General features: G+C 43.1%; 1 protein-coding gene across 1 annotated transcript; it reads left to right on the forward strand.

Moving 5' to 3' along the window:
• The first annotated feature begins 2,482 nt into the window (after positions 1 to 2,482).
• On the forward strand, positions 2,483 to 25,968 carry slc38a4 (solute carrier family 38 member 4). The gene is given in 17 exon segments (XM_070992396.1): positions 2,483 to 2,561; positions 6,133 to 6,337; positions 6,340 to 6,371; positions 7,701 to 7,797; positions 8,777 to 8,892; positions 10,381 to 10,454; positions 11,161 to 11,253; positions 11,420 to 11,501; positions 11,587 to 11,669; positions 12,433 to 12,491; positions 13,546 to 13,797; positions 14,638 to 14,717; positions 16,139 to 16,239; positions 16,444 to 16,568; positions 24,237 to 24,381; positions 25,017 to 25,114; positions 25,309 to 25,968. Coding segments are annotated over 16 exon segments (1,614 nt in total). The 5' UTR covers positions 2,483 to 2,561; positions 6,133 to 6,265; the 3' UTR covers positions 25,414 to 25,968.
• The last annotated feature ends 210 nt before the right edge of the window (positions 25,969 to 26,178 follow it).

Below are 26,178 nucleotides of genomic sequence, written 5' to 3' on the forward strand. Positions count from 1 at the left end.
ATCCTGATTTTTAGTTCCCAAAATGAGTGAAGCCCCAAATGTGCAGGATCCTCCAGTTCCCACAATGCCACTCAGTGGTATCTTTCTTGTCTTTTAAACTCTGCGTCCTCACTTTGGATCCCAGACTTTCTGCTGATTATATCATCAAGGTTACTTTATCGGCTTCCTTCACTGTGATAGAAGACATTATGCAACAGTTGTCACAGGCTGAATAGCACCTTGTATGATGAATTAACTGAAGTGTTTGCTGTAAAGATAATAGAAACAGCAGTCTACATTTAAAACTGCATGTTTCAAATGATCACATGTCTTCAAAAAACATTATTCCTAAAGCAGGCTTAATGAAATGAGGTTCGGTTAATACTACAGACATGTCAGTTAGACGTGTTTCTGTGCCTCAGCTGGCCATTTGAAGTCTTTTTGTTTCTAAGTGTGTGCTATGTTTGACCTCAAAGACGGAGCTCAGTCACTTCAAGAGCTTCCAGCACCCCCAGCCAACCCCCATCCTTGTTTGGTATGTCGCAGGATTGGCTCAGGGGCAGCTTTCTAGTCACAGGTGATTGGCTGTGTATGTGTGTGAAGCCCCCCTCTCCCACACACACACACACACACACACACACACACACACACACACACACACACTTCAAGGACTGCCGTGCTATGGAGGAATGTCCCTTCGGCTGCAGAGAGGATCATGGTGACGAGTTTATGTTCGCGGGAATTAGGCTTTCACTGTCGTTTGCAAGGCTGTGTTGTTCGGTGTAGTGATTACTGTATACACAAGGTGTCTGCTTCCTCGTGGCTTCGCTTTTTTCCTAAACTAACAATCCCACATCAGAAAAGTTGCATTTCTTTTTTGGGGGTTTCAAGTCAGTTGAAAACTTAAACAGACTGCTTGTTTGTTTTGGTGGTGGCTGTTCTACGAGCAGGTCTGTTCACATTTTTGCCCGCAAATTAGGCTTCGATTGTTATGGTATAGCATAGCTGATCCATTTTTCCTGCACTTGAAGCTACATTTTGTCTTTTAAATAGCGCATTCTTCCGCTTACAAATGAATGTTGTATTCACAAGCATGTGAGCAAACTTGAGGTAAATATTGCGATACACTAACATGGCTGAGTCAGTTCAACAACCTTTGACTTTTCCCCATTTGTACAGCTGTTTGTGTCATTTTAGCTTTTAGCATCATCCCACACATTCATCTGATACAGCTGCGGTGACTTGTGTTTCATAGCCTTGCTTTTGAGACTCAATTACAGTGAAAAAATACAATATTCTGAACTTTTTTTAATGTTGGCGCTGTATAAAATCTACAGCTGAATGCCTGCTTGTTCCTAACTAATTACAATTAAGAGTTTTTATGTGTAAATTTCTAAATAAATGTGTAAATAACCATCCCACGTATTGTCACTTCCTCATTGAAAGCTCTTCAAAACCAAGTTGATAAAATCAGTTTATCAGCTGAGAGCAATAAGTTTTGCTTTCACTGATGATCGAGTAGACTTTGGCACTTTCTAAGGTTTCTAAGCTGCATCTGATTCACAGAAAAGCACCACGTTTTTTTTTTTTTTTTGTTCCTCACATGCCGCGTGTGTGCTCCTTCTTTTGGATGGCATAACAAAGTGGACAAGAGATAAAGCCTCATCCCTGACAGCAACACGGCCTTGGCCACAGCGACATCCACAACGCTGTCCTCTGATTGGTCGTTCAGCGGCACAGCCTACCCTGAATCTACTGACAGTTGCCCACGTCGGGCATCTGCATGTGTGCGTGTGCAAACAATTATGTGTGTATTAGGCAGTGTGAATCAGTTGTTTTAAGCATGGAGGGCATGTGTGTGTGTGTGCGTGTGTGTGTGTGATCAGTTCACCGGTCCACCTATGGTTGGCCAGCTGCTCACTATGACCTCAGCATCTCATCAGTCCACATGAGTCTGACCTGTATGAGTTTGCAATGGTATGAAATGTATGGTTATGGTCATGTGGCGGATCATGAGATCACATCTTGAAGGGACCGTCGGTATTTAACAGCGTTGATGCTCTCTGGTGTCTTCAGTCATGGCGAATGTTCTGACGATGTTACAGTTTAGATGCCAGTTTTTTCTTCATTCGTTTGTACCAACCCTCCTCTTTTCCTTTGTGCTCTTCACAATCAGGTTATAGATTTTTTTCACTCCAGTGTTTATACTTGTCCCATATTATGTCTTTCTTTCTGTCCCTGCTTTGCTTAAACAGAAATGAGCAAGAATGCCAGACATGTGTGTCTGTGCATGTGGGTGTGTGTGTGTGTGTGTGTGTGTGTGTGTGCATGTGTTGGGGGAGTTACGAGGGTGCTTCCACTCCTACTCCACAGAGAAGGAGGGGCTCTGAGTGAACCCTTTTTGTCCTCATTGGTCAGCAGAGGCCCTCCCTCCTCCCTTTTAAAAGCCTGCTTTCTCACCTGAGTTACAAAAGAGCTGCAGCTCCTCACCCTCTCACTTGTCTATCATCTGTATTAAAAGTACATTTATTCCACAAGAAAATAAAGGAACATTCCTGGAGCCTCTGTTTGGAACTCTCTAAGTGAGTATGCCTGCTTTGCATGAAAAATGTGGTTGATACGATGAGGGAAGACAAGGCTGCTGCAGTTCAGACACTGATTCTCAAAATCAGTAATATGCTTGAGGGGTTGTTGTCAAGAAAAGAATGCAGATTTATTCTCAAATTGTCTTTATTTCACTGCACAAGCTGCAGCAGGGTGTGTTTGAGGAACACACAGTTGCTCTTACAAATCTTAATTAGAGTTGACCAGAGTTTCTGCAGCCTGCCTTGCTGGAAGAAATTTAGCTCTAAGGTAGTGGCTGATGCAAGAGTGTTTGGGTGGAGGATGAGGAGTGTTTTCAGAGTGAGGCCATGAAATTCTAAACTGACCTGTTGGAAGAAATGACTGATATTTCTCCTTGGAGTATGCCTCAAAGTTTTTTTTTGTTTGAGACTATGCAAAAGCTCACAGGTTAAGAACAAATCGGTGTCTTTTTACAGCATTTTTGACTTTTCTGTTTTGATACATTTCATTTCTGCTTTACAGTGACTGTTTGACCTGCCCACACAGAAGTTAAAGAATGTTTCATCAATCAAATGAAGCTAAAAAAGATGCATGGGAAAGCTCTTGATCTCTAATTCAACAGAACCTGTGTGATCTCTCTTGCTGACTAATATTCAGTTGTTTGTGCTTGCTGTTCTTTAATGGTTAAATTGGTTACAAAGCTGCACAACAGCAGGAAATCCTGTCCTGCTTTCTAATTTCACAAGTCACCACGCATGCAATTGCATGCTTGCATCTTCGTTAAAATCAGCAGCACATTTAATCAAATAATTAGTGATTTTTCATGCTGATCACCTCCCAGACTGAGACAGTTTAACTGTGAGAGAAATGGAGATAATCATGATCAAGCTGCAGAAGCTCTGGTCAGGTTCACACTTAGCATTAAAATGAACGGCCGTAAACCCAAGTGTGAAGGCATCCCAGCACACAATGGGATCAGAACACCTAGGACACTTTCAAAAGTGGTCAGAGGTGGATTTGTCTTCATGCAGAATTAACATGTTACCTCTTGTCTCTGTAATACCATTTGAAAGTGTGTTTCTCGGTTTTATCCAGTATGCAAATGGCCTCAGCAGTCCTGTCGTACAGCTGAGTGACCATGTGCAAATGTGTTTGTCCTTGCTGGGGGGATTAAATTAAATGTATGGAGCAAGTGCTCACTCAAGATGGATTTTACATGCCTTATATAAACTTTCGGTGTGAAATGCAGTCAGTGCCACTTATGCAAGCTGGAACTGCATCCGAGCAAGCTACATGGCACGCTGCCAAACGTGCGCTTCTGTAAAGTTGTGCTTGTAACAACGGCAGGATTAAACTGGACAAAGTGTGAAGTTAACCAAGTTAGACAGGTTAATCCTCTTGGCAATGAAAAATGTAAACCGTTCTCCAATTCTCTCTCGCCACACAGCAGAGAGCGACACTGAGAGATTAGGAGTACTGGTGTGTATGATGTGGTTGTTAACGGTAATGTAGCCAGTTAATCTCTGTTGGCTCAAAGATATCAGCTTTTAAAGCAGTTCACTTCCGAAAGGGAAGATCACAGGGAAAACAGAAGCCTATCAATGATAAAAACATGATATAAAATACAGTTTAGTCTCGCAGATCATACTGCACCTGCCAGGGAGGGTCATCCTGGAGAGTCTTGACACCTCTGACATTGTTAGCAGCTGATAACCTTGTTGCCAAATGGTAACTTTCCATAGCTGCATCGTGGGATGTTAACTGTAAACACTCTTTAGACATTGTGATGCAAAGACCTTGCTGCTAAACCACTTCCGTCATTAGTAACTGTTGCTTAACAAGCATCCCATGGTGTTATTTACCAGCTGACTTAGATGCCTCCACGTTAATGTAGTCAACTCCAATAAAAACCTTTAGACAATGACCCTCAGCAAGACCAGTTACTTTAACTGTCAGTTATGTTTCATTTGCACCTCGGTGGGAAAAAGGTTTGGCAGTCAGCGGTTTGGCACACCGTGCACTGGATTAAAAGCTGGAGTATAGTGCCATCTTTGCTTTTTAGTGAATTAGGACTTCTTTTGAAGTGAATTGTGACACCAAGAACTGGAATCAAGTCGTGATATTACCAGATATACAACTTTACAACCTGTTTCTGTGACCCCAAGTTGCTAAAAAATAAGTTATTGGAGGTTTAAAGATTCATCCCACCATGCCTCAGCTGTACTCAATTAACACTAACATACCGTGTTAACATGCTAACCACGAGCATCTTATCATGTTAACACGATGAGAGGCGTAAACCCCACCCACAGAAAAACATCCCAGTACTGGAAGTCTACTTTAAATTAATAGTTCAACATTTCTTGCCAAGAGTTAGGTGAGAAGATCAATACCACTCTCACTTCTGTATGTTAAATATGACAGCTAGCAGCCAGTTAGCTTAGCTTATTTTAGCTTAGCATAACAACCTGTGAACAGAGCCAGGCTAGCTGTTTCCAATCTTAATGCTAAACCTAAGTTCACCATCGCTTTGTGTTGAATCTGATCTGAGATTGGTATCAATTTTCTCCTGCAAGTATCAGCAAAAAAGGGAATAAATTCTGTATATCCCAAAATGTGGAGCAGTATGTTTGACGCCTCTGGTTTTGTGGTTGTGTAATTGTGGCCGTGGTTAGTGTTTTCTCTGCGCTGTTTGTCAGTGAGCAGCACTTGAGATCTTTCCTTTCACCCAATCAAAGAGCTCTTTGTGTGAGTGGACACCCAGCGCTGTAAATAATTTGGTTGTTAGATGAACAGAGAGCCTGTATGATTAGAAATTCTGCTGTCTCTGATCTCCTCATTACATAACTTAATGATGAAGGCTGCAGATGGACAAATGTGTGTGCTGTGGGTGTTGGCTTTTTTTTCTTTGATGGTAGTGTGTGACGGAGAGTAAACCAGATCACACATGAACAAGGGAGCCTGTTGAGGGTGGTGGTCAGGTGGCCTCATGAACTCACTGCATCCTTGACCTGGTTTCAGGGTTTGTTGACTTAACTGCAGCCAGGAACCTTTATGGATGTCGACGTTGTAATATGTTCCTGACGATATAAGAGACCCAATGTGATTTGGATTCTAATCTATAATGTGTTTTACTTGCAGTCATTATAAGCCAAACATAGTTGTTCTTGACCACAGTTCAAACTGGTGTAAAATGGAGATAGCAGTAAAGCTAACAGAACAGTCCTGCTAGTGGTGGCGAAGCTGTATGAGGGGAAATGGTTGCGTCATCTCCAGGTAACATAAACAGTCCCTCAGTTCCAGAGGCAAGTATGAAGGACTGGTTTGCAGGGTAGAGGGCCCCATTTCACTCTGAAGTGTTCTTCATCAAGGCCAAGGGCTCCATTGAGATATGTGCAACAGACAATACTTGCGTCTTGCAGGCCTGTAGTCAGCTGAAAATGGCCATTCCTGTGTTGAGTGTTAATGGATCTGTAAGAGCAAGAAGTCACTGTAGTTGAAGTTCTGAACAGACATCATCAAAGCTGTCTAAACCACTGAAACCTTCGTCGAATGTTTCCTCTTTTACACCCATGTCTTTTCTTATAGGTAACAAGGTCCAGCCAAGGTTAGGAAAGAATGCACATCTCCACTGTGAACTCCGAACCCTGAAATTCTGAAAACCGTACTTCTTGCCTCTTGTCCTGCTGTGCAACATTATGCCGGGAGATCGTGGATCGGTATGGAGCTGAGGAAAGTCTCCACAGAGGCTGACGATGACAGCACCGACAGTCAGGACGACCGCTACACAGAGCTCCATCGACTCTGAGGAAGGCCACCATCGACAGGTCAGCAGCCAAGTTTCTATTTCTTTCCCAAATGAATAGACGCCAGGAGTCATGTGACAGATTATTTCTGAACATTTTGGGGTGGCACAATTCATTCTTAAACATTGTGTAAACTACAAAGTCGCTGTTTCTGAGTGCTGTAAGATAAACCCAATTTATCCAGCTAGGTTTCTGCAAGTCAGGGGATAAGTCATATTACAGACCTTTGTTTTACTGTAACCAGGTTACTACATTGCATGTCCTCGAATTTCTGCATCTACTAGTGTTGTTCACAAACATTTCCACATCTTTTGGGTCAACAAAATTGAAACAATATCTCAGTTGTTGGTGAGCAAGCATGCATGGACTCCATGAGTGCACGATTCAAGTCTTTTTTGGCTCTAAAGACATTCACCGAGGAATGGGGTGTATTCAAGACAGCAGCTACAGCTGATTCAGAACAGGTTGCTCACATTTAGCTGCAATGATTCAATGGCATTGTGTGTGTGTGTGTGTGTGTGTATGTGTGTGTGTGTGTGTGTGTGTGTGTGTGTGTGTGTGTGTGTGTGTGTGTGTGTGTGTGTGTGTGTGTGTGTGTGTGTGTGTGTGTGTGTGTGTGTGTGTGTGTGCTTTGTCCATCACTAGCCTCAGCCTGACTGAACCCTATAACCTGGTAAATGATGTGCGTAAAAATAGTATTAGCATTCATCGTCAGGGTGTGAACAATCACTTGGCCTGATGACAGCTAAAGCTCAGCAGGCTCTCTGGCATTAACATGTCTTTACATGTCAATAGCAGCTATTGTAGCAGGCAAATGATAATGCAGACCAAGTCATTAATTACGTTACATATCCAAAAGGAGACTTCAGGGAAGGAAGTCAGTAGTTAATTAAAGATCCCCTCCAGACATCTTTTAAGATGTATATTAAGTACTCTACTTTGAATAATGATTTGAGTCTCCAAACTGCCTCAGATTTTCAGTTAGCACAGAGAACATGTAAACTTTCAACAATGAATGTGAAAGTCAATCTCTGCTCATACATCATTCTACCCAGTGAAGATTAAACATTGAAATGTAGGAACAAGAAGTAAAACACATTTGACTGGAGGGGGACTCTCCACTGGAAGTTCTAAGATCAGTCTGACTTTTGGGGGGCTTAACAAGGATGTGGTGACCGGTAGATTAAGCACGCCAACACATGCAGCTGACCCTAAATAACCAGCATCAGCAGATGTCAGCTGACCAGAAGTTTTCGCCTCGGGTCACCTGACATCTTGTGACATGACTGCCTTGAACTTTACAGAACAAGGTGAACTGTTGTTTTTCTGTCTTTCATTTTGTCCTTGCAGTCAGTTTCTGGATGACAATGATGGCGGAGAGAGCCAGAAGTTCCTGTCAAATGGGATGATGAAGAAGAAGAAATATGAGGAGTACCATGAAGAATATGTAAGAGGACAAGTCGCAGTGTTAATTTAGTCAATGTCTGTCAGTCAGATTAATGGTTTAATCAAATACTAGAAAACAGAATTTGTCATAGTGATCATATTTATATTCAGATTAAGTTCCATTAAGTACTTTGAATGGAGTCTGGCAGCAGTTTGAGCTCATCTGGTTTTCATCAGGCTCTAGGAGCAATTTTCTCTTTCTAGAACTGCCACTTTGTACCAGAGACTGATCTCTGTTCAGCAGCAGAAAAGGACCAGAATGCAATGCAGGGACATGACACTTTACTCTTGGGTGACTCTACACTCAAAATGAATTTGGTGTGCTCTTAGATTTCAAGCATGGTGCTGCAAGCAAACAGCACAGGAGTTCACTTCCTGATGTTGCAGGTGTGTTTGTATGTGTTTAACGGCAGCCCCGCCACATGATGGAGCTCGTGAGTGAATGTAAGAGCAGCTGTGAAGGTTATTAGGTGGTATAAGAGTGTTAGTAAATCAGAAATATGTGCTGGACACCCAATTACCTAACACTGTAGCAAATGCACCTCTGATTTTTGTTTATGAGCTTTCCCAGTACAGACAAGACCAGTCACATTCTGGGAAATGTTGGCAGTTTTGAGTTGAGGGAGAATGGCCCAGTCAATAAAACTTAATCACAACTGGAAATGTAGTTGATATCTAACAGTGCAGGGAAGGTGAGGGTGTGTTTTTCCTTGAATTACAGCTTGTGGGGGACAAAGTAGTTACTAATACTAGTAAAATCTTGTGTGGTTTGCTGCACATTGCCAAATGTTTGCCTTCTTTCTTGCTGCAATGCAGGGGAAGTATTTTACACAATTACGTTGTTGATTCCAGTTTTAAATAAATCATCAAGTATCTGAGCTCAGTTTTACTTCAAAGGCAGACTTTAAATGTTTTTCAGTGTCGCATATCTGTTTTCCTCATACAGATCTCTCTTCCGTCTTTGTTTTCTCTCTGAGCAGCATCCCGGCCACACCTCCTTCGGCATGTCTGTCTTCAACTTGAGCAATGCCATCATGGGCAGCGGCATTCTGGGCCTGTCCTTTGCCATGGCGAACACTGGCATCGTGCTCTTTACGTAAGTACTTTCTGCAGTAGAACAAGGAAACCGACAGCATGCATGTGAGGGTGTGTGTGAGAAATGGCAGGACAGGACAGGCACGTAGTTACTGCACATTCACATGGTTTTGCACATTCTACATTTTGACCCAGAGTATGTGTAGATTTAATACGTCTCACAAACTTTCCATTTTTTGTATATCAGCACTCAAAAAAATTATAGCTAAGTTGTACTTTTTCTCAGGGTTTTTGACACATTGTTCATTACATCTCAAAATTGTTCACACTCTCCTCAAAATCCCATATTAAAGCCCTTAAATGAAGTACAGTCATAGTTGACAAACACTGGTTTCAGTTACAGTGTCATTAGGATTTATTTTATACTGTAATTACAGGGCAAGAGCTGACAGGACTGGCATGTAAGCTGACACATAATGAGCTTAATTAACCTTATTGGGCAGAACCTGGCAGAAAGAACGCCCTGATGTGTAAAAAAAAAACCTTAGAACAAAAAAAGATCATTTATCAGCACCATGACAGTGTGTCTTAAATGTACAGTGTTGCAATTTACTGTACATTCAACTGAGTGTACCTAATTTAATCAATAGTTGTTGAGACATTTCACTCAAAGCCATAAATGGCAGCTGGCGGTAATGAGGAGTCAGGGGATCGGTTATGTCATTTGAAGACATGATCCTGTGTCGACTGGCCAGTGAGACAGAATAATCTGGAAAAGTATGGAATATATAGCAGCACAGCCATGCAGAAATGTTTGAACTCCTGCACCCTGTGACCTCAGCTCCTCTGCCATCTTTCATCCAGCTCTGTCTGTCCCATGTATATGCATTATCAGCATTCACGGGTGACTTCCATGAACATCCGACCCCATGCTGCCACCCTACACCCCTCAATCCCATGCATGCAGCCCCCCCGTCCACTATCCATACCCCTGCTGTGTGGCAACCTCATGAGCTGTTACAGGGAGTGTCAATGGACAAGAGAAATATTGCAATAGTATTTGAAAAATGATAGCAGACAGGGAATAATAATGAACTCATGTCATCTCTTCTAAAGCACCACCAGCACAACAAACCTCTCCATCCTGTTGCTTAAAGTGAGCTGAGTGGAATTCCTGCAGGAAGCCATAAAAGTAATGATCTGTCCCAGTCCGTCCAGTGCCACCCTGCTGATACTCTGTTTGCCATCTGAAGAATGCAACGGATGGTTTCATTGACGTAGCATTGACGTGACACTGCACCAGTCATGTTAGAACCATGTCTTAGCAGCTGCACTTTGTCACAGATACTTTGAAAAAAAAAATGCCACCAGCCACAACTGAGCCCAAAGCAGCCCATCAAAGTGTAACTTCCTTTCTCCTAACTGCACCTACTCTCCCTCATATCACATCCATCCAAACGTTTGTCTTCTCTCTTCTCATGCACAGGGTTTGTTGTTATCGCTGTGTCATGTCTCAGTTCACTGACCTCTGCTCTCCCTCTTTGTGCAGAATCCTCCTTGTCGCTGTGGCCATCCTCTCCTTATATTCTGTACATCTGCTCCTTGTGACGGCTAAAGAAGGAGGTTGGTGTTTTAAGTTAACTTCAGGTTCAGCAAACTCAACCGGCCTCCTAATGGCCAACGACCACGGGCTGATGACTTGGAAATAAACCTGCATTGAAGGTCCATTGTGTAGGACTTAGGGGGATCATTTGGCAGAGACTAAATATAACGGTCAGAAATATGGTTTCAATTGTGTCCACCATGTGATCTTTCTACAATAGCCCAGAATGGGCAAACCAAACACTTTTGGCCTTTTTAGCAGCCAATCGCAGGTTCCCATACATGCTTGTAAGGGGAGGGCCTTCAGTTAGTTGCAATTTGCAACCTCGCCACCTTGTCAACTTTTGAGACTTTTCTACAATCTTTGCTTCTTTTTGGTGAAATAATATTCATGCTAAATGTTAAATGGCCTGTAAAACTTAATAAAATGTCTTTGACTGGACTGATAGACATGCAAGGGGTCGTAGAGATATTGCTTTCGGGTGGTGATTAAGGACTGTGGCACTTGTCAAATTTTGCCACATTGTATGCGCACTAGCATAAAATCTACAGTCCTTGAAAAGTTGTTCGTGCATTACATGAAATTCGATCTTCATAGTAACACAGAACAGAAAAGGCAATACACCTGAGGCTCTTTTCCCATGTATTCCCATTGTCTCTGTTTTTGTTGTGCTGCCTGAGGTGTTTTCTCACGGCTGATCTGCCATCAACTTGCCTGTTCTGACAGGATCCCTCATCTATGAAAAGCTGGGGGAGCGAGCATTCGGCTGGCCAGGGAAAATGGCAGCATTCGGATCCATCATTATGCAGAACATTGGAGGTAGGCAGTGATCTCACGTGCATGTGTGGATACCTAAGTTCATTTTGAAAAATAAAGTGGTTTACTGCAATTTCATATAATTGCTTAAACTCTATATTTGCATGTAATACAGCTAAGTTAACAATCTCAGGGGATCTTAGGCATCCATGTCCTCTCTGTCCTGCAGCCATGTCCAGCTACCTCTTTATCGTGAAGTATGAGCTCCCTGAAGTGATCCGAGCCTTCTTGGCTTTAGAAGAAAACTCTGGGTGAGTGCGTGTGTCCTTTTGAAGATAAGTATGTCTGTGTGTGTACATCATTTAACACATAGATCTCACTGTATCCCCTGTGCAGTGAATGGTACCTGAACGGGAACTACCTGGTGGTGTTTGTGTCCATCGGAGTCATTCTGCCTTTGTCTCTCCTTAAAAATCTGGGTAAGGACTCACTTTGCGGCAGTGACAGCTAAGATGCTATGCAAACTTTACTTCAGACACTTCTGGTACTGCAATGATACTGAAGCCAATTGGTTTCCATGTTTCTCTTCCATGTTCTTGCAGCTGCCTGCAATCCACCAAACCAGAATGAACGTAACACTAGTCGAGCCCTTAGTCAGCTCCGGCAATTAGGAGTGACTGTGAAGTAACACTGCTATTAAGCCTGTTGTCAGCTCTGTCAGACAGATGTAATTTATGAAAGCAAGAGCCAGATCCTCCTCAACTGGCTCAGTCCCAAAAAAGGCTGCACACTGAGCCCAGATTATGTAATTATGACATAAAGACTTAAGGCATTGACATCAGACATAAAGAAGCAGATTGGCTCAAAGCTTTATGTCTGAATTTATTTATTAAGTTGTGATTTTGGTGCACACAGACGTTAGATTTATTCATGTGTGTTTTGGGTAGATTTGGTCACTGTTCTATCCGGACCTTAAAGGCCTCATAAGCTCAAATCTGAACTGACGCTCATATCAGGTTTTTGAGGGTCTATTTCAGGATGTGGGTCACAACCTAGAACGCAGCATGACCCAGATCCAGATCTGAGAATAGACACCAGAATGAATTGACAGCAGTGTCAAAAAGAGTGCAAGGGTGCAGAATAAGAATAGCAAACTATATCACATCTGTATCTGACACGTTGTCACTTCTGTAGTTTGTGGCTTTTTTTTTTTTTTAACCGCTGACATTTTCTTCTCTTTAGGCTACCTTGGCTACACGAGTGGTTTTTCCCTTTCCTGCATGGTCTTCTTCCTGGGTGTGGTAAGTTCAGATTTCTAAAACCCAAAGGGAAATGTGGGATTCAGCCACAGAGAAGGGCATCTTAATGCTGCTCTATTGGCACAGCAGACATTTGCTAATAATATCTATTAAAGCTGCTATAATTGATATTTTTATTCTAAGAATGGATCAATTGCCTGCATGTATGTTGAAGTGGTTGCTTATAGTGACGAAGCCTCAGAGAATTACTGACAATTGTCCAGTTCCCCTCAGCTCTACAAAGCTTTTTAGCCTCTTGAGTCATGTTCTGGTTTTACCACCTGCAGCTTTACCCTCACCGCTCTCCACCCTACTTGTGGGCAGCTGTTTTAAGAGTTTTTTTTGTTGTTTTCTTTTTATTTTTTGGTGAAATGTACTCAAGAAAACAACTTCATTCTACTTGCCCAGCACCAATGGCAGACAGGCAAAGTGTTTCAGTGAAGCTTTTTGCAGCAGATATCTCCCTCAGGAGTTAGTGCACACCTAAACAGAGCTAAATGGAGAGTGACAACTGGGCTTACGTCAACCTGGGGGCCAGAAACATGACTCCAAATGAATGCGAATGTTGCTTTGTGCCTGCTTGATGTGTAAATAGTAAACTTAAAGCCGACACATTCATAATATCAACTTAAAATGGTGACAATATGTCAGTTTGACAGCTTGTTTCTGCTGCGTCCAAGTTGCCAAAAAAAAAAAAAATCACATAGCAGTGATGCTTAGCTCATCAGATTGTTAAATTGCTAACGAGCTAACTGACAGGCATGACTTTGACCCTGTCCTCCTGTTGCCTCATAGTTGAGGACCTCCAGTATGGCTGGTACAGGCTGTATTACACTGTCTGACAGACCTGGAACTGCCGCTCACTTGTTTAGAACATTACATCATGTAGAAAAAGTAGAACTAGCTCACATGTTTTGCAAAATAATCCCAAAATGACCCAAATGGAGAACTGCCACAACTCTCGTTTCAAGCAGAGAGAGTGGTTGGGAATTTTTTTCATTTATTTTTACTTGGAAGCACTGTAGCTGTTGCATGACTTCATATTGCTCTTTTCCAGGTGATCTACAAGAAGACCCAGCTGCCCTGCCCTCTTCCTTTCTTCTACCAGCACTCGTCGAACCTCAGCATGAACGCCTCAGACTTGTACCACCTACAAAACAATTCAGCGCACATGGATTTCTCCCGTGCTGACGTTTCCCCGGCGGTCCTCGGCAGCCATGACCCTCACCACTCCACCGGCGTCCACTTCGAGCCGCACCCTGATGATGAGGAGATGTGCACGCCCAAATACTTTGTCTTCAACTCGCAGGTACGAAGAGGGCTGATGTTTGATTGGTTTTCAGTAGAGCGCGAACTTCTACTTCCTCCAAATGTTTGTCCAACTTGCAGAGCTCAGTGATATGAGTAAAAATAACCCTTTTGTATGTTTTATTAGTGAAGGTGGGATGTTATACTTACACGCTGCTGGTCCCACGCTAGTTGAGTTGAATCAGTGACTGAACATAGACATTATTCATCTGTGTGAAGAGATGACATTTGTGTGAAGCAATATTGGACTCCTTGGCTTACACAGAGGAAGACATCTTATAACCAACAAATCCAACAGAAACATTACACCATGTATTTGTCAAGACATGTTTAGTAAAGGTGGGGATTTTAGGGTGTGTTTTGGCATTTGTGTGTGTGTACTTACCTATTTGTGTGTGGGCCTATATGATCATAAATCAAGCTAAGAATTTGACTCAGAGCATTACATAGTGGGACACGGGATTAGCTGTGCTGTCTCGATTCACCAACATTGTAATTTTCCTGGTGATGAGAGGGGGAAGCAGTCGTTTCATATTCTTTGACTGGATTACTGTCTACCTGCTTCTTCTGGGTTGTTTTGGACTTGGCCAGTTGCAGTTTGAGGCATTAAGGCAGTGTGGATAGGTCAACTGTAAAGAACATGATTTATGACTAATCAAACACTTACCTGTAGCGTCGGTCTGTGATTCGTGGGTGGTGGAGCAGTTAGTCAGTCAGAAAGTTGCCAACAGTTCCAACTACAAAACATGTTTCTGGCTCACTAATTATCTGACTTAATGAAAGTTTACATAGATTGTTAGCACCACGGTTGTCTTATTTGTCCTGTACATGTCTCCCCCAGACGGCTTACACCGTGCCCATCCTGGCCTTTGCCTTTGTCTGCCATCCTGAGGTCCTGCCTATCTACAGTGAGCTGAAAGAGTAAGTGTTCTTCTTCCCCTTATTATTAGTATTATTACCTTTATTTAACCAGGAAGTCCCATTGAGGTTCAGAATCTCTTTTACAAGAGAGACCTGGCCAAGGTAGCAGCCAGTCGGAACATATTAAAATGCAACAAATACGACATATTAAACAGACAAACAAACAACAAAACATACAAGCAGTGGAGCACCACCACCACCACCTCCTAAAACAAGCTTAAAGGCTCAGTTCAGCCAAATGAAACCCATTTTCTCACTATGGAGCCATGCAGACAATGTTTACGTGCCAAGATTTGGAGATAAGAGTTTGAAAGCTTGTGCTGCCATCACAATATATCGAAGTGGAAAGGATTTTGTGTCACTCAAAGATCGGAAAATTACATGTAGAAAATAAACAACAAAGCCATTCACACATGGCTCAAGGAGCCTCCCAATGACAAGAATGGGACACTAACGAGGCAGACGACTGTCGTTGACACCCAAGGGTCGCACCCTACCCCGCCTTAATAGGGGATCGTTAGCCTCACAATAGAGTGATACCATCCTTGGTTTTGGGGGTTGGCCTCACTCAGAGGATAAATACTTGAACCTAACACCATTTCATTGGACTAGAGCTGTCCTATCTAGTCCGGTGCGCATGAACTGATGAAGCCTGCTCGGATGAGAGGCGAAACGTCTTCCAAGACAAACTGACAAAGTCCAGTTGCGATCGATTGAATGCCCTGAAGCTTACAATGACCTGGATGAATGAGAATATTCACAGGCATACATGTAGAGGCCTCTTTCTGGAGACGATGTCATGGTCAGCCCTCTACTGATTGACAGACCTCACTATGAACAATTTTCACTGGGTCTGTTGTAGTTTTAATGTACAGTCCCCTTACTTTGAGAATGAATTGAAGTTTACTCATCACATAACCACGCTTATGAAGTAATTACACTACAATGAGACCTAAGGTCACTACAATTCAGTCTCTTGTGGCGTTGGGCAGCGCAGGGTGCTGCACTGTGAATGCAATTCCTTGTTTGGCAAAGTGGAGAAGTATTTTCTTTTGTTTTCCAGTATGCATTGAGAACAGTCAGTGATGCAGTTTCCCCAGTAATGACGAGCGCTCTTAAGAAATGTGACAAAGGCGGGAAAGAATCAGGAAATGGATCAGGCAGGTGTGCAGAAAGGATGTGGTAACAGGACATCCTGCACGCCGTGGAAGAGAACAGAAACGGTCCAATCATGAGGAGTCACTGAAAAGAATGCAAAGCATTCAAACAGGCTCAGAAGAAAAGCAGATTGTGAAGATTAAGAAGGATCTCCATCTGTTTATATTGATCCAAGACATTTAGTGCAAGTGTCGAATGTGTTCCTGAACCTTTGAAAACTGAAGGTGCCTCTCTGACAACGAATGTGTGTTTTGTTTCCACAGTCGCAGCCGGAAAAAGATGCAGAACGTGTCCAATCTGTCCATCATGACTATGCTCATCATGTACATGCTGTCAGCTCTGTTTGGCTACCTCACCTTTTATGGTAAGAGCGATGATACACAAAAGCAACAAAATAGTAACATAAATAGCCTCAAATGTTACTTTTCTGCATTAAGAGACAAACAGACTGATAACCATTAGAGCTAATAGAGCTTTGAAATTCCAGAACAAACACCAAGCGACACTGTTTGACTGACTATTGTTCACAAATGGCTCATGTTTTTCCTTTGTTGCTCCTCCAACACAGACAACGTGGAGGCAGAGCTGCTCCACACCTTCACCAAAGTTTATAAGTTTGACACCATGTTGCTGCTGGTGCGTCTGGCTGTTCTCACTGCGGTCACTCTGACTGTCCCCATCGTGCTGTTTCCTGTGAGTACTGCTTCTTCTCCACAGACAGACAGACAGGGGGCACATGAAGCAATAGTTAAGTCTGGGAAGCAGAACATTTTCCTCATTGTAAAATATCATGGCAGGGACTGAGTTCTGGGGTTTTCACACTAACGTTCATTCGAGCAGTGCTGTCTTTTTCCTGTGCCAATTCTTTAAGCGGCATTAAAATGAACGTCATTTAAGCGCTGATATAATTTGATTGACGTCAGAGCACACAAACGTGTTCTTCAGACACACATAAACATACACCACCCTTGTAATTTAGAATATCTGGCTGCTGCCTTCCACCTGGCGCCAACCAGCTACTTGCAAACCACTCGTTCAGTAAAACATTACTGCCACTTTGTGTCATTCTGCTTACAGGCTGTGTTTTGTGTTTGGTGCATAGTCAGTGTTTTTTTTTTTCTGGATGCAGCTGTTTTTTTTCCTGGCAGTTTGGTAAAAAAGAACACACTGTTCAGTTTGGCACTCTGCTTGTGTCGTCATCTCAATTCCCAAAGCACACAAGGTGAGGTTTTAAACAGCCACGCCTCTTAATGTCGCAATACAAACACTCACATGATTACTCCTCTCTTACTTACTTTGTTTCCCCTTCGTCTCTCAAGATGGGGTCAAAGGTTAGCCCTTGTGTGACGTCCAGTGGCCAACACTTATCGCCTCGGTCACAAGCGCATACATACTCTTCTGCCTCCCCTCTCCATATATGCTCAAAGGCTAATTTTAGCTTGGCCCTTGTCTGACATACGGAGAACAAAAAAGGGCTGCTGGTCAGAGGAACTGTCATCCCCCAATTTAGCTTTCATGCACAAACACACACACACACACACACACACACACACACACACACACACACACACACACATGTGGAGACTGAAGCTGTTGAAGAATGTTGCTGAACTTGGTTATCATGAACTATTACATGAAAGAGATAAGTAATTTGGGGCTATGGGTCCCGCAGGGAACTTGTTTATCAATTTTAGAAAGATCATGTTTTAATGTTACGGTAGCACCCCCTGTGGGTAGAATAGTATTAAACGCTATATGCTACATGCTGTTTGGCTGTATGTAGAATATTTTCAAATATGCTTGCGATCCAATTTAATACTGAGGAGTTATGATCCATTAAGTGCACCAGGCCACAACTTTAAAAGTCTGGTAACCAATCAAAGACAAACAGTAACTGATGAACAAAACAGAACTCATAAATTTTGTTTGGGGTCGTCTAAATATAGACCCATGTTGTAATATGTTAAGCATTTCCAGAGGGGGCATCAGTTCATTTAGTATGAATATTTTAGATTTCAACTTTCCAACATTCCTCCCATAGACTTCTCTTATTTATTTTAATACTTTAAAAATGTATTTAAACTGACTGAAAAATGTTAGCATAAGGAGAAGTAATAGTATACATCTCCTGATGAAGATGGGTCGACAGCGAACAGAAGTAGTTAGACGCCACAAAAACAGTGAAATATTAATAATAAATAAACAACAGAGAGAAGAAAAAAGGAAAAAAAGTGCATAGATAAATGATGTGCCAGCTCTCCCATGAATACACACAGCTGCTAATCTGGGAATAATCTCTGAAGTGGCTGCAGATACAGTAGCCTGCCACCAGGGGGCAGCAGATTAGTTGATATTGAGTCACAGGAAAGTGCTGACAGAGAATGATGCAGCACTGACTGCATGCCATGGAAACACGCAGCTTGACACAACACACACACACACACACACACGCACACACACACACACACACACACACACACACGCGCATTTATACATAGAGAATAAAAATATACGATCTTAATCTGTAGTCTTTTATATCTTCTTCATATGTACACACACTGTCATTGTCGCATTTTATTACAGTTCAGCCGTTTAGCTGATGCTTGCATTCTCCCCCATACCCCTCTGACTGACACACACAGACACCCCCCCACCCCCAGCAGACACTGCTGTTTTTTTTTTCTGTGGAGGGGAATGTGAGAGAGGATCCCCCTCTCTCTGCAGTGGAAGTTTACAGCCTCCAAGTGGACAGTGGAAAAACCCTCACCCTGACCGCTACCATGAGGGAGATAGAGAGGCGGAGCTAGTGAGATGGGGGTGGGCTGGCAAGGTAAAGAGACAGAATCACAGACCTCTGCCAAAGCCACACAGTCCTCTAAATGTGTTGTCTTAATGATAGATAATGGTTAGAAATCTACATGTGGATGTGCATCAAAGAAACCATATAATGAATGGCTGATGGTGGCCATGGGAAAATACCTCAGTCACATGGGAATGTGAGGATTTTGTGTGAGGGTGAATTTTGCACAATTTCAAAGTGGTCAGACATCACTGAGTTCCTCAATCCTCTGAAAGAGAAACTCAGGTAGTTTTCAACCATGGCTGTATTTTCCCACATCTTTGTGTCAAAGTGACGGATGGGGGCAATATGATTTTTTTAAACTGGCGCAGTATTGAGCGAGAGCACTGCATCCAACAGCTGAAAAATGGGCTGCAATGTGATCCGTCCAGGCACCATCAGTGTACATCCATGAAAGTGCTAGTTTTTGCCACTGACTCCTTTCCACCAAACAACTCCACCAAGCGACAACTCAACTCTTGCAATGCTTCAGAGCAAGGCATCTCTTGCAGTTATGCTGTCGGCACGTGACTGTTTTCTTTATATGCAGCAGTTTTATTTGACTCCAACTCACAATTAATCCATTTTAAATGTAACAGACATGGAGAAGGGTAAGCCTGTAAAACTATATAGTGCTGAGAAAGTGAGAGGGAAGAGGACTGAGATAACAGAGGAGATAAAAATTTGATAAGGGCACAGAAACACAAGACTGAAATGGGATGCCGCAAAGCAGCTGTGGTAACTCGCAGCTTAGTGACAAGGGAGAGGCAGTAACACAGCAGCCCTGTCTCCTGGAAATAATCTTTATATACAGCTAATCTGCAACAGCAAATTTGTTTTGAGGGAAACTTAACGTCGACCTAATTGCGTATTCTATTTGCAGAATGAGGAAGTGTTAATTAACAGAGCTAGCAAGTTGAAAAACTTAAATATTAAGCAAGAATGGGAAGAGTTAAGCTTTAAAACTTAAAAAAAAATACACTTGATTTGATCAGTTTGAACATTAAATATCTTTGAACTGCTTTCAGGTGAACATAAGTCAATAATGAATGAGCTGTGAACTTTAAAAAATGTCAAGCAGATTCCTCCTGTGAGCTTGTGTTAAAAACTGGTCTTGGCCTGTGTATACCTGCATGGACGCCTTTGAAAAGAACTGACTCATAACCTGCTTTACATAAGGCAGTTTTGGTGATAAACTCTAGCTGCTGAGAGTGGTATGGAATGCGTATGGTTGACTGAGCAAATGCCGTTGGTGAAGTGGAAAAACAGGTCGATGTGTGCATGGATTTCAGTTGAGAAACGTGCGTTTTCTGCAGAGTTGGGAATGTTTAATTAACCAATCGCTTGTCTTGCAATAAATTAAAGGGTGTTGCTGTAATGTGGCCAAAAGGTTGATGAACTTGAACGCATAGAAGGCGTCAGATCAAAAGAACTACTCAGTCACACCACTCTGCCAAGTTCCATTTGACATTTGAGAATCTCGCCTTGAATCCTCCTGACCTTAATTTTGCAGTGAAACGCTGCCAACCTTCAGCTAGAGATTAACGTTAGCTTTGTCTGCGACTGTCCTTGGCTCCAGAGGGGAAGTACTATGTGAGAGAGGAGAGAATGCATGTGTGGGAGTATACATTTTGAGACATGTGTTTTAGGTGTTTAAGTGTGTGTGTGTGTGTGTGTGTGTGTGTGTGTGTGTGTGTGTGTGTGTGTGTGTGTGTGTGTGTGTGTGTGTGTGTGTGTGTGTGTGTGTGCAGTCACGTGAAGGATAGATGCTAACAGAGGCCAGATCACACAGGGCTTTGCCAGGATCCTGTACATAATGAAAGGGCTTTATGTGGAGTCAAACCTGCCCCATTTCCCAGGCTCCAGCTGGAGATGGAAACCATGGGAGAGGGCTGCAAACGAGCCTTTATGTCTACCATCGTGTAGTTTCAGTCTGAGGCTACGTCCATGTTAATACGTTTTGATTGGAAAATAAAAACAGCCTCAAGTGTTGTAGCACGGTATCAGAAATAATCTCCATCCAGACCAACACGCCTGAAAACATGTCACATGACCATTCATGTACACTGGGCGTGCACATACAGGTGTTTGGTGATTTTCTCCTTTGCATGCAGGCAGTAGTAGCACGATGAAATGCAGCATTGAACTGCACAACAGCCACTTGCACTGACAACAAGGTCAACAATGCCTGTAATTAATTTTCCATGTTGAACAAACTGCTGGTGGTCAAGGCTCATAGATATACTGTATATAGACATTTAATTTTTCTGGAAAAGGGTCACCTGACAGGGGTGGGACGAATCAGGATAGGGCAAGTTGTAACTGACGTTAGCCAATCAGGAATTGAACATGGGTGTCTGCATCATTTCTAGAAGTCTTCGCTTCCAATGTAATCCCAGAGTTTTAATACTAAAAGGAAAGTCTCCATTTTAAGGGCTCTGAAACATCAGAACAGTGTGGATGCTGCTCACAAACAGCAGAAATTCTGTGTCGTTGATTGCTATTTGGTGTGGATGTAGCTGATTCACAATAATAACCTCACCATTTCAAATAATATCAGTTTAGTTCGTTAGCTATAGGCAAGCAGCAATTAATGTAACATTTACTAATGCTTTACAGATCGGTCATAGTGGTACAAGGAAAAAAAAATGAATGGCTGCTAGTTTATAGCATGTCAAAACTGTTTTGGGGTTGCCAGGTTGTGAAAAAAACCATTCATGCTGTTGTGTCAGCTCCTCATCAATTCTGAAGTAACACAAGTTAATCAAGGCATTAATTAAGGGTTGTGAGTCACTGTCTAACAAGTCTGCAGGAATTAATGTAGGTGAGTCATTAAGAACATGTTTATATAATAACCTCTGAAGTCATAAGTGTTAAAAAGCTGTTAATTAATTCACTGCAGCTCTTTTCCTCAAGGTCAGAGGTCAAACAGGCCTCTCGACTGGTCCAGCGAATTAAACAGCAGTACAAGTGTTATGCTAGTGGGACTGACACCGGCCCAAGATTTTTCACAACCTGGCAACGCAAAAGTTGTTCTTATTAAAGATTAAGGTCAACCTTTGAAACAGTGGCACGGTCTGTGTGGTGGTCTGAGTGGAGCTGAAATGCTGCAGAGCATCAGTGTCGCCACTAGAGAGCTCGTGTCGACATTCACGGCACCGTGTTTTGGGAGGTGAGTTTTTGGTCATGAGTTGTTTTGGTTGCAGGAAAGAACACTTTGTGAAACTTAACTGTTTTTTGTTTTTTTTTTGACACAAACCCAGAAACCTGGCAACCTGAAAGTTGTTTCTCTTAAAGTGCACATGGAAATGTTGTAGGTACATTTTGTGAAAGGCGACTCTTTGTTTTTAAAGTCTAGTTTGACCGTTAAGGTTCAAGTAATTCTTCAGCGCCTGTGCAGTCGGAAACACTCCGATATGACTTTCCTGTTGATATTTTTACTTGAAAGGGGACTTTTACCCTGCTGCGTGTAGTTTCACTTCACATTCAGCATCTGTGCAGATTCAAATGTGTGGTTGTGAAAAAAAAGCAAAGGGCTTCATGTAGAAACAACAGGTTCAACAGGGTAACACTTGAATTTAACAGCTGCCACACAGTGTCTGCTGTTGTCTCTAGCTTTGAATATGCTTTCATGTGTGCATCGTGACTTGAACAGAGAAAACCCAACCCCTGTTTGCAGTAAATGGGCGAAAGTGTAAAATCTGTTTCTAGGCTGGACACATTTTGCAGAACTAGCTTTCGTAGCTAAATTCCTGGTTTGTTGCTAACTGGCTGAACCCAGATGTGGCTGGGTCAATCTGGCTGCCTACAACACGCTGTGTGTGTGTGTGTGTGTGTGTGTGTGTGTGTGTGTGTGTGTGTGTGTGTGTGTGTGTGTGTGTGTGTGTGTGTGTGTGTGTGTGCAGACCTCTGACAGGTAAAGACTAAGGAGTAGAAAGTGTGCAAATATTGCACGGTGAACTCCAAAGGCTTTGCGCCAGGTAACAGTGGGGTGCTGAATAGTTTGGAGCCTTGGCAAGAAATGCCTCGTCCAGGCTCTAGTTTTCCAAGCTGGTCTAATTATGCAACAGCTGGTGGGTGGGGGAGGTAGGGGTGGGGGCACACTTGTAGAATTTTAGTTGGGATTCACTTGAATTATTGTCATTATCTCCCATAAGAAACGAGTTTTGGCTTTAGTGGTGACACTTATTTGGCAGTGGACGGTGAAGCGCAGGCGTCACCCCAGTGCCTCCTGACTGTCATGATGGAGGTCACTTGGTTCAGTCTGACAGTGCAGAAAATCCAGTTAATGTGATTTTTTTTTCTCCCACTGTGCCATGCTAGCTGAATATAAATCTTTTCCTTAAATCAGACTTGAAAGAATACAAAGACGGCCTGTGGATGTTCTGCCAGCAGCAGCTTTTAAAAAGGAAAACATGGCACGTCTGGTCCTTAATAAAGAAGCGACTATCTCTGAACCTCTTCTTGCATCTCATATTTGTAGTGAAATATGTTTCCATGGCAACTGGTGGCCCTCATCTCCCTTAATGTTGACATGCTCCATCTAGACTTTTCCAGTTATGTTGCTTGTCATTGGTGCTTTTTATATTGCTTTTTAAATGTACGCACACTTGTGTACATAAGTCCTCTCCATTCGCTACCTTTTATTTGCTCAGCTTTGTTCTGAGCCGTTCCTGTGTGTCCGTTCCTGTGTAAGTACACTGAGAACAATGAAAAAACCTGAGTCACAGTCCTTCTATCTATACTTGACCAATAAGGCTGATTGTGATTAATGAACTAGTAAGTAAGACGGGAAGGAAGACAGGCTGGCAGAAAAAAAGAAGTCAACTGCAAGTGATAGCTTTGTGTAAAAGCACACCTCCCCCCTTGCAGGCAAGCCTGCCCTCCTCTCAGGCTGATGCAATCCCATGGTTCCATTGCGCTGCAGGAGATAATCCCCTGCCTTTTTGAATGGGCACGGCAAGCTCCGCCCCTTGTAACCTTTCCCCGTGTGGCCTGCGAGCTGACGGTGCCTCGGGTTTCACCTGATCCCCACAACCTTTCACCCACTGGTGGCTTGAACAGGCTGCCTGTGGCTCAGCAGCACCAGGCACATTAGCTGGGATCTCCTCGTTCTCTCGGTTTCCCTCTCGCTCTCACACACACAAACACAGTCATAAATACACACAGTAACCTCGTAGGACTTGACACACTTCAGTCAGCGGCCAAGTGCAGGAATCAGCCTCAGGCAGTGGCCAGCAGACATGCAGACTGTTGTTGGTCACGGTTTGTTTCAGGGACAGACTGTACACATGCAGAAAAGTAACAACAGTGACACGTGTTTCTTTACAGTCCAGTGTGGAGGAGGTTGAATGCAACTTTACTTTTATTTTATGAAACAAACCCAATAACTTTTACAGGCACGAGCTGACCAAACATGCTGTGATGATTACACATCCCGCCTGCGGTTCAGTCAGCTAGTGCTGAACTTTAAATTAATTATAATAATGAGTGAAATGTCAATGCTTTTTGCTTTTTCCCAGATCCGCTCCTCCATCAGCACACTGCTGTTCAGCGGTCGGGAGTTCAGCTGGACTCGCCACATGCTGATTGCCGCAGCCATCCTGGCCTTCAACAACATGTTGGTCATCTTCGTGCCCACCATCAGAGACATCTTTGGCTTCATCGGTGAGTGCTGCCTGAATGCCTTGATGCACAGGAAACAGTTGCAATGTAGGAGGAAAGTTTGGTTTACAGGCAGTAAAGACCCACCACATGGACATACATGAGTTAATAACACAGGCAGAGCAGCAGAGGCCTGATTAGCCTCTTCAGTTTAGGGGTCATTTTATTAAGTAAAGACGCTGGAATACAGAAGCTTAAAGTGTCGTGTCGAGTCAGCTGTGCAGTCGCGTGAGCAGTTTGTGACCACTGGGTCTGAAAACTCACGTTCTCACTGCCAGCACACATGCACTGAACAGCACAAGAATGTAGACACGTCTGCTTGATCTTCAGCTGCAGCCTTTTGAGCGCAGGCAGCATTGTATGTTATTGTATGTTAAGGGATTTTAAAAGGATGCAGTGCCACAGAGCTGAATGAAGTTTTGCCTGCCATGCAAATGACTTATTGATGACTATTCAAGTTTTACCTGTATAGTGTTGTATAAGAGCGAGGACACACTCTCTCCTAGGAGAGTGAATGTAAATGCAGGAAACCAAGTCTCACTCTGAGGTTGGAGTGTTTTTTGTCCTATGAGTGATTCAGTGTTAAAAAGTGGGTGTCTGATTGGCTGAATCTATCTCCCTCCTGGTTTTCATTGCAGGTTCATCTGCAGCCACGTTGCTCATCTTTATCCTACCTGCTGCCTTTTACCTCCGCCTGGTTAAATCAGTGCCGTTCCGCTCCCCGCAGAAGATCGGGGTAAGTGTGCAGAAATACACACAGGCATGCACTCTTTCAACATCTTTCGCTCTGTATCATTTTTCTCACTCCCCGAGGGGCGAAGAACATTGTCAGAAACTTAAACAGAAATTTCAACCCTCGGCTGCGCATCACCACACATTCAGCTACATTTAATCCCTCCTCTGTCTCTTGTTGTGTCTTTCTCTCTTCAGGCGGCCATCTTCCTAGTCGTGGGAATCGTCTTCATGATTGGCAGCTTGTCACTCATCGTCCTCGACTGGATCCACAACCCCCCAGGCTCCAGCGGTGGTCACTAAGCCCCTTCTTCTATCCCGTGATTTGCATTCAAGAGTGCAGCAAGCCCTCTCCACCCCCATCCTGCCACATGTCTTTTGGTTTGCCTCAGCTGGTCCCACATCTGGGTTCCCTTCCACTCACCACATCTCAAGCATTGCTCATAAAACCACAACATAATGGACATAATGTGCTGCACCGGGTTAAGACATCTTCAGTTTCCCCCAGACGAAGTCACTGGAGGGAGACGTTTGTTTCCATTTTCCTTTTTTTGTTGCTGTAAAGTTCTGGATGTGACACCACACAAACGAATGAATCAAAACCTGGACAGGAAGACGCACGCCACCATCAACATGGTCATCATTGTTATTTCCAGCTAATAAGAGACAAACACATGCATTGCAGCCCTCACCTGGAGCAGATCTGTGCCATTTGCTGGGCTGGAAAGACGATAGGAGTCCCTCAGTCCTCTGCACTTAAAGGAGACATTTGGAGGTGAAGTGTGTCATCCTCCATGAAACAAGGAGCACTTCTAGCACCTAGAAGTTTCACTTGTAGAGCTTACACACACACACACACACACACACACACACACACACACACACACACACATATATGGACATAGTAAAACCCATGTACACCTGCATTTTCAAGCAATGATCCACCGAAAATTCCTGAAATTTAACAAGCAGTTGTCTCATCTCAAAACTACATTAATCAGTAGCTCCAGCCAATCATGTAGAACTTTTATTGAAGAAAGTTTTATTTTGCTGCTCTGCTACATGTTA

Source organism: Chaetodon trifascialis, chromosome 22 (genome assembly GCF_039877785.1).
Source record: "Chaetodon trifascialis isolate fChaTrf1 chromosome 22, fChaTrf1.hap1, whole genome shotgun sequence".
Lineage (NCBI taxonomy): Eukaryota > Metazoa > Chordata > Actinopteri > Chaetodontiformes > Chaetodontidae > Chaetodon > Chaetodon trifascialis.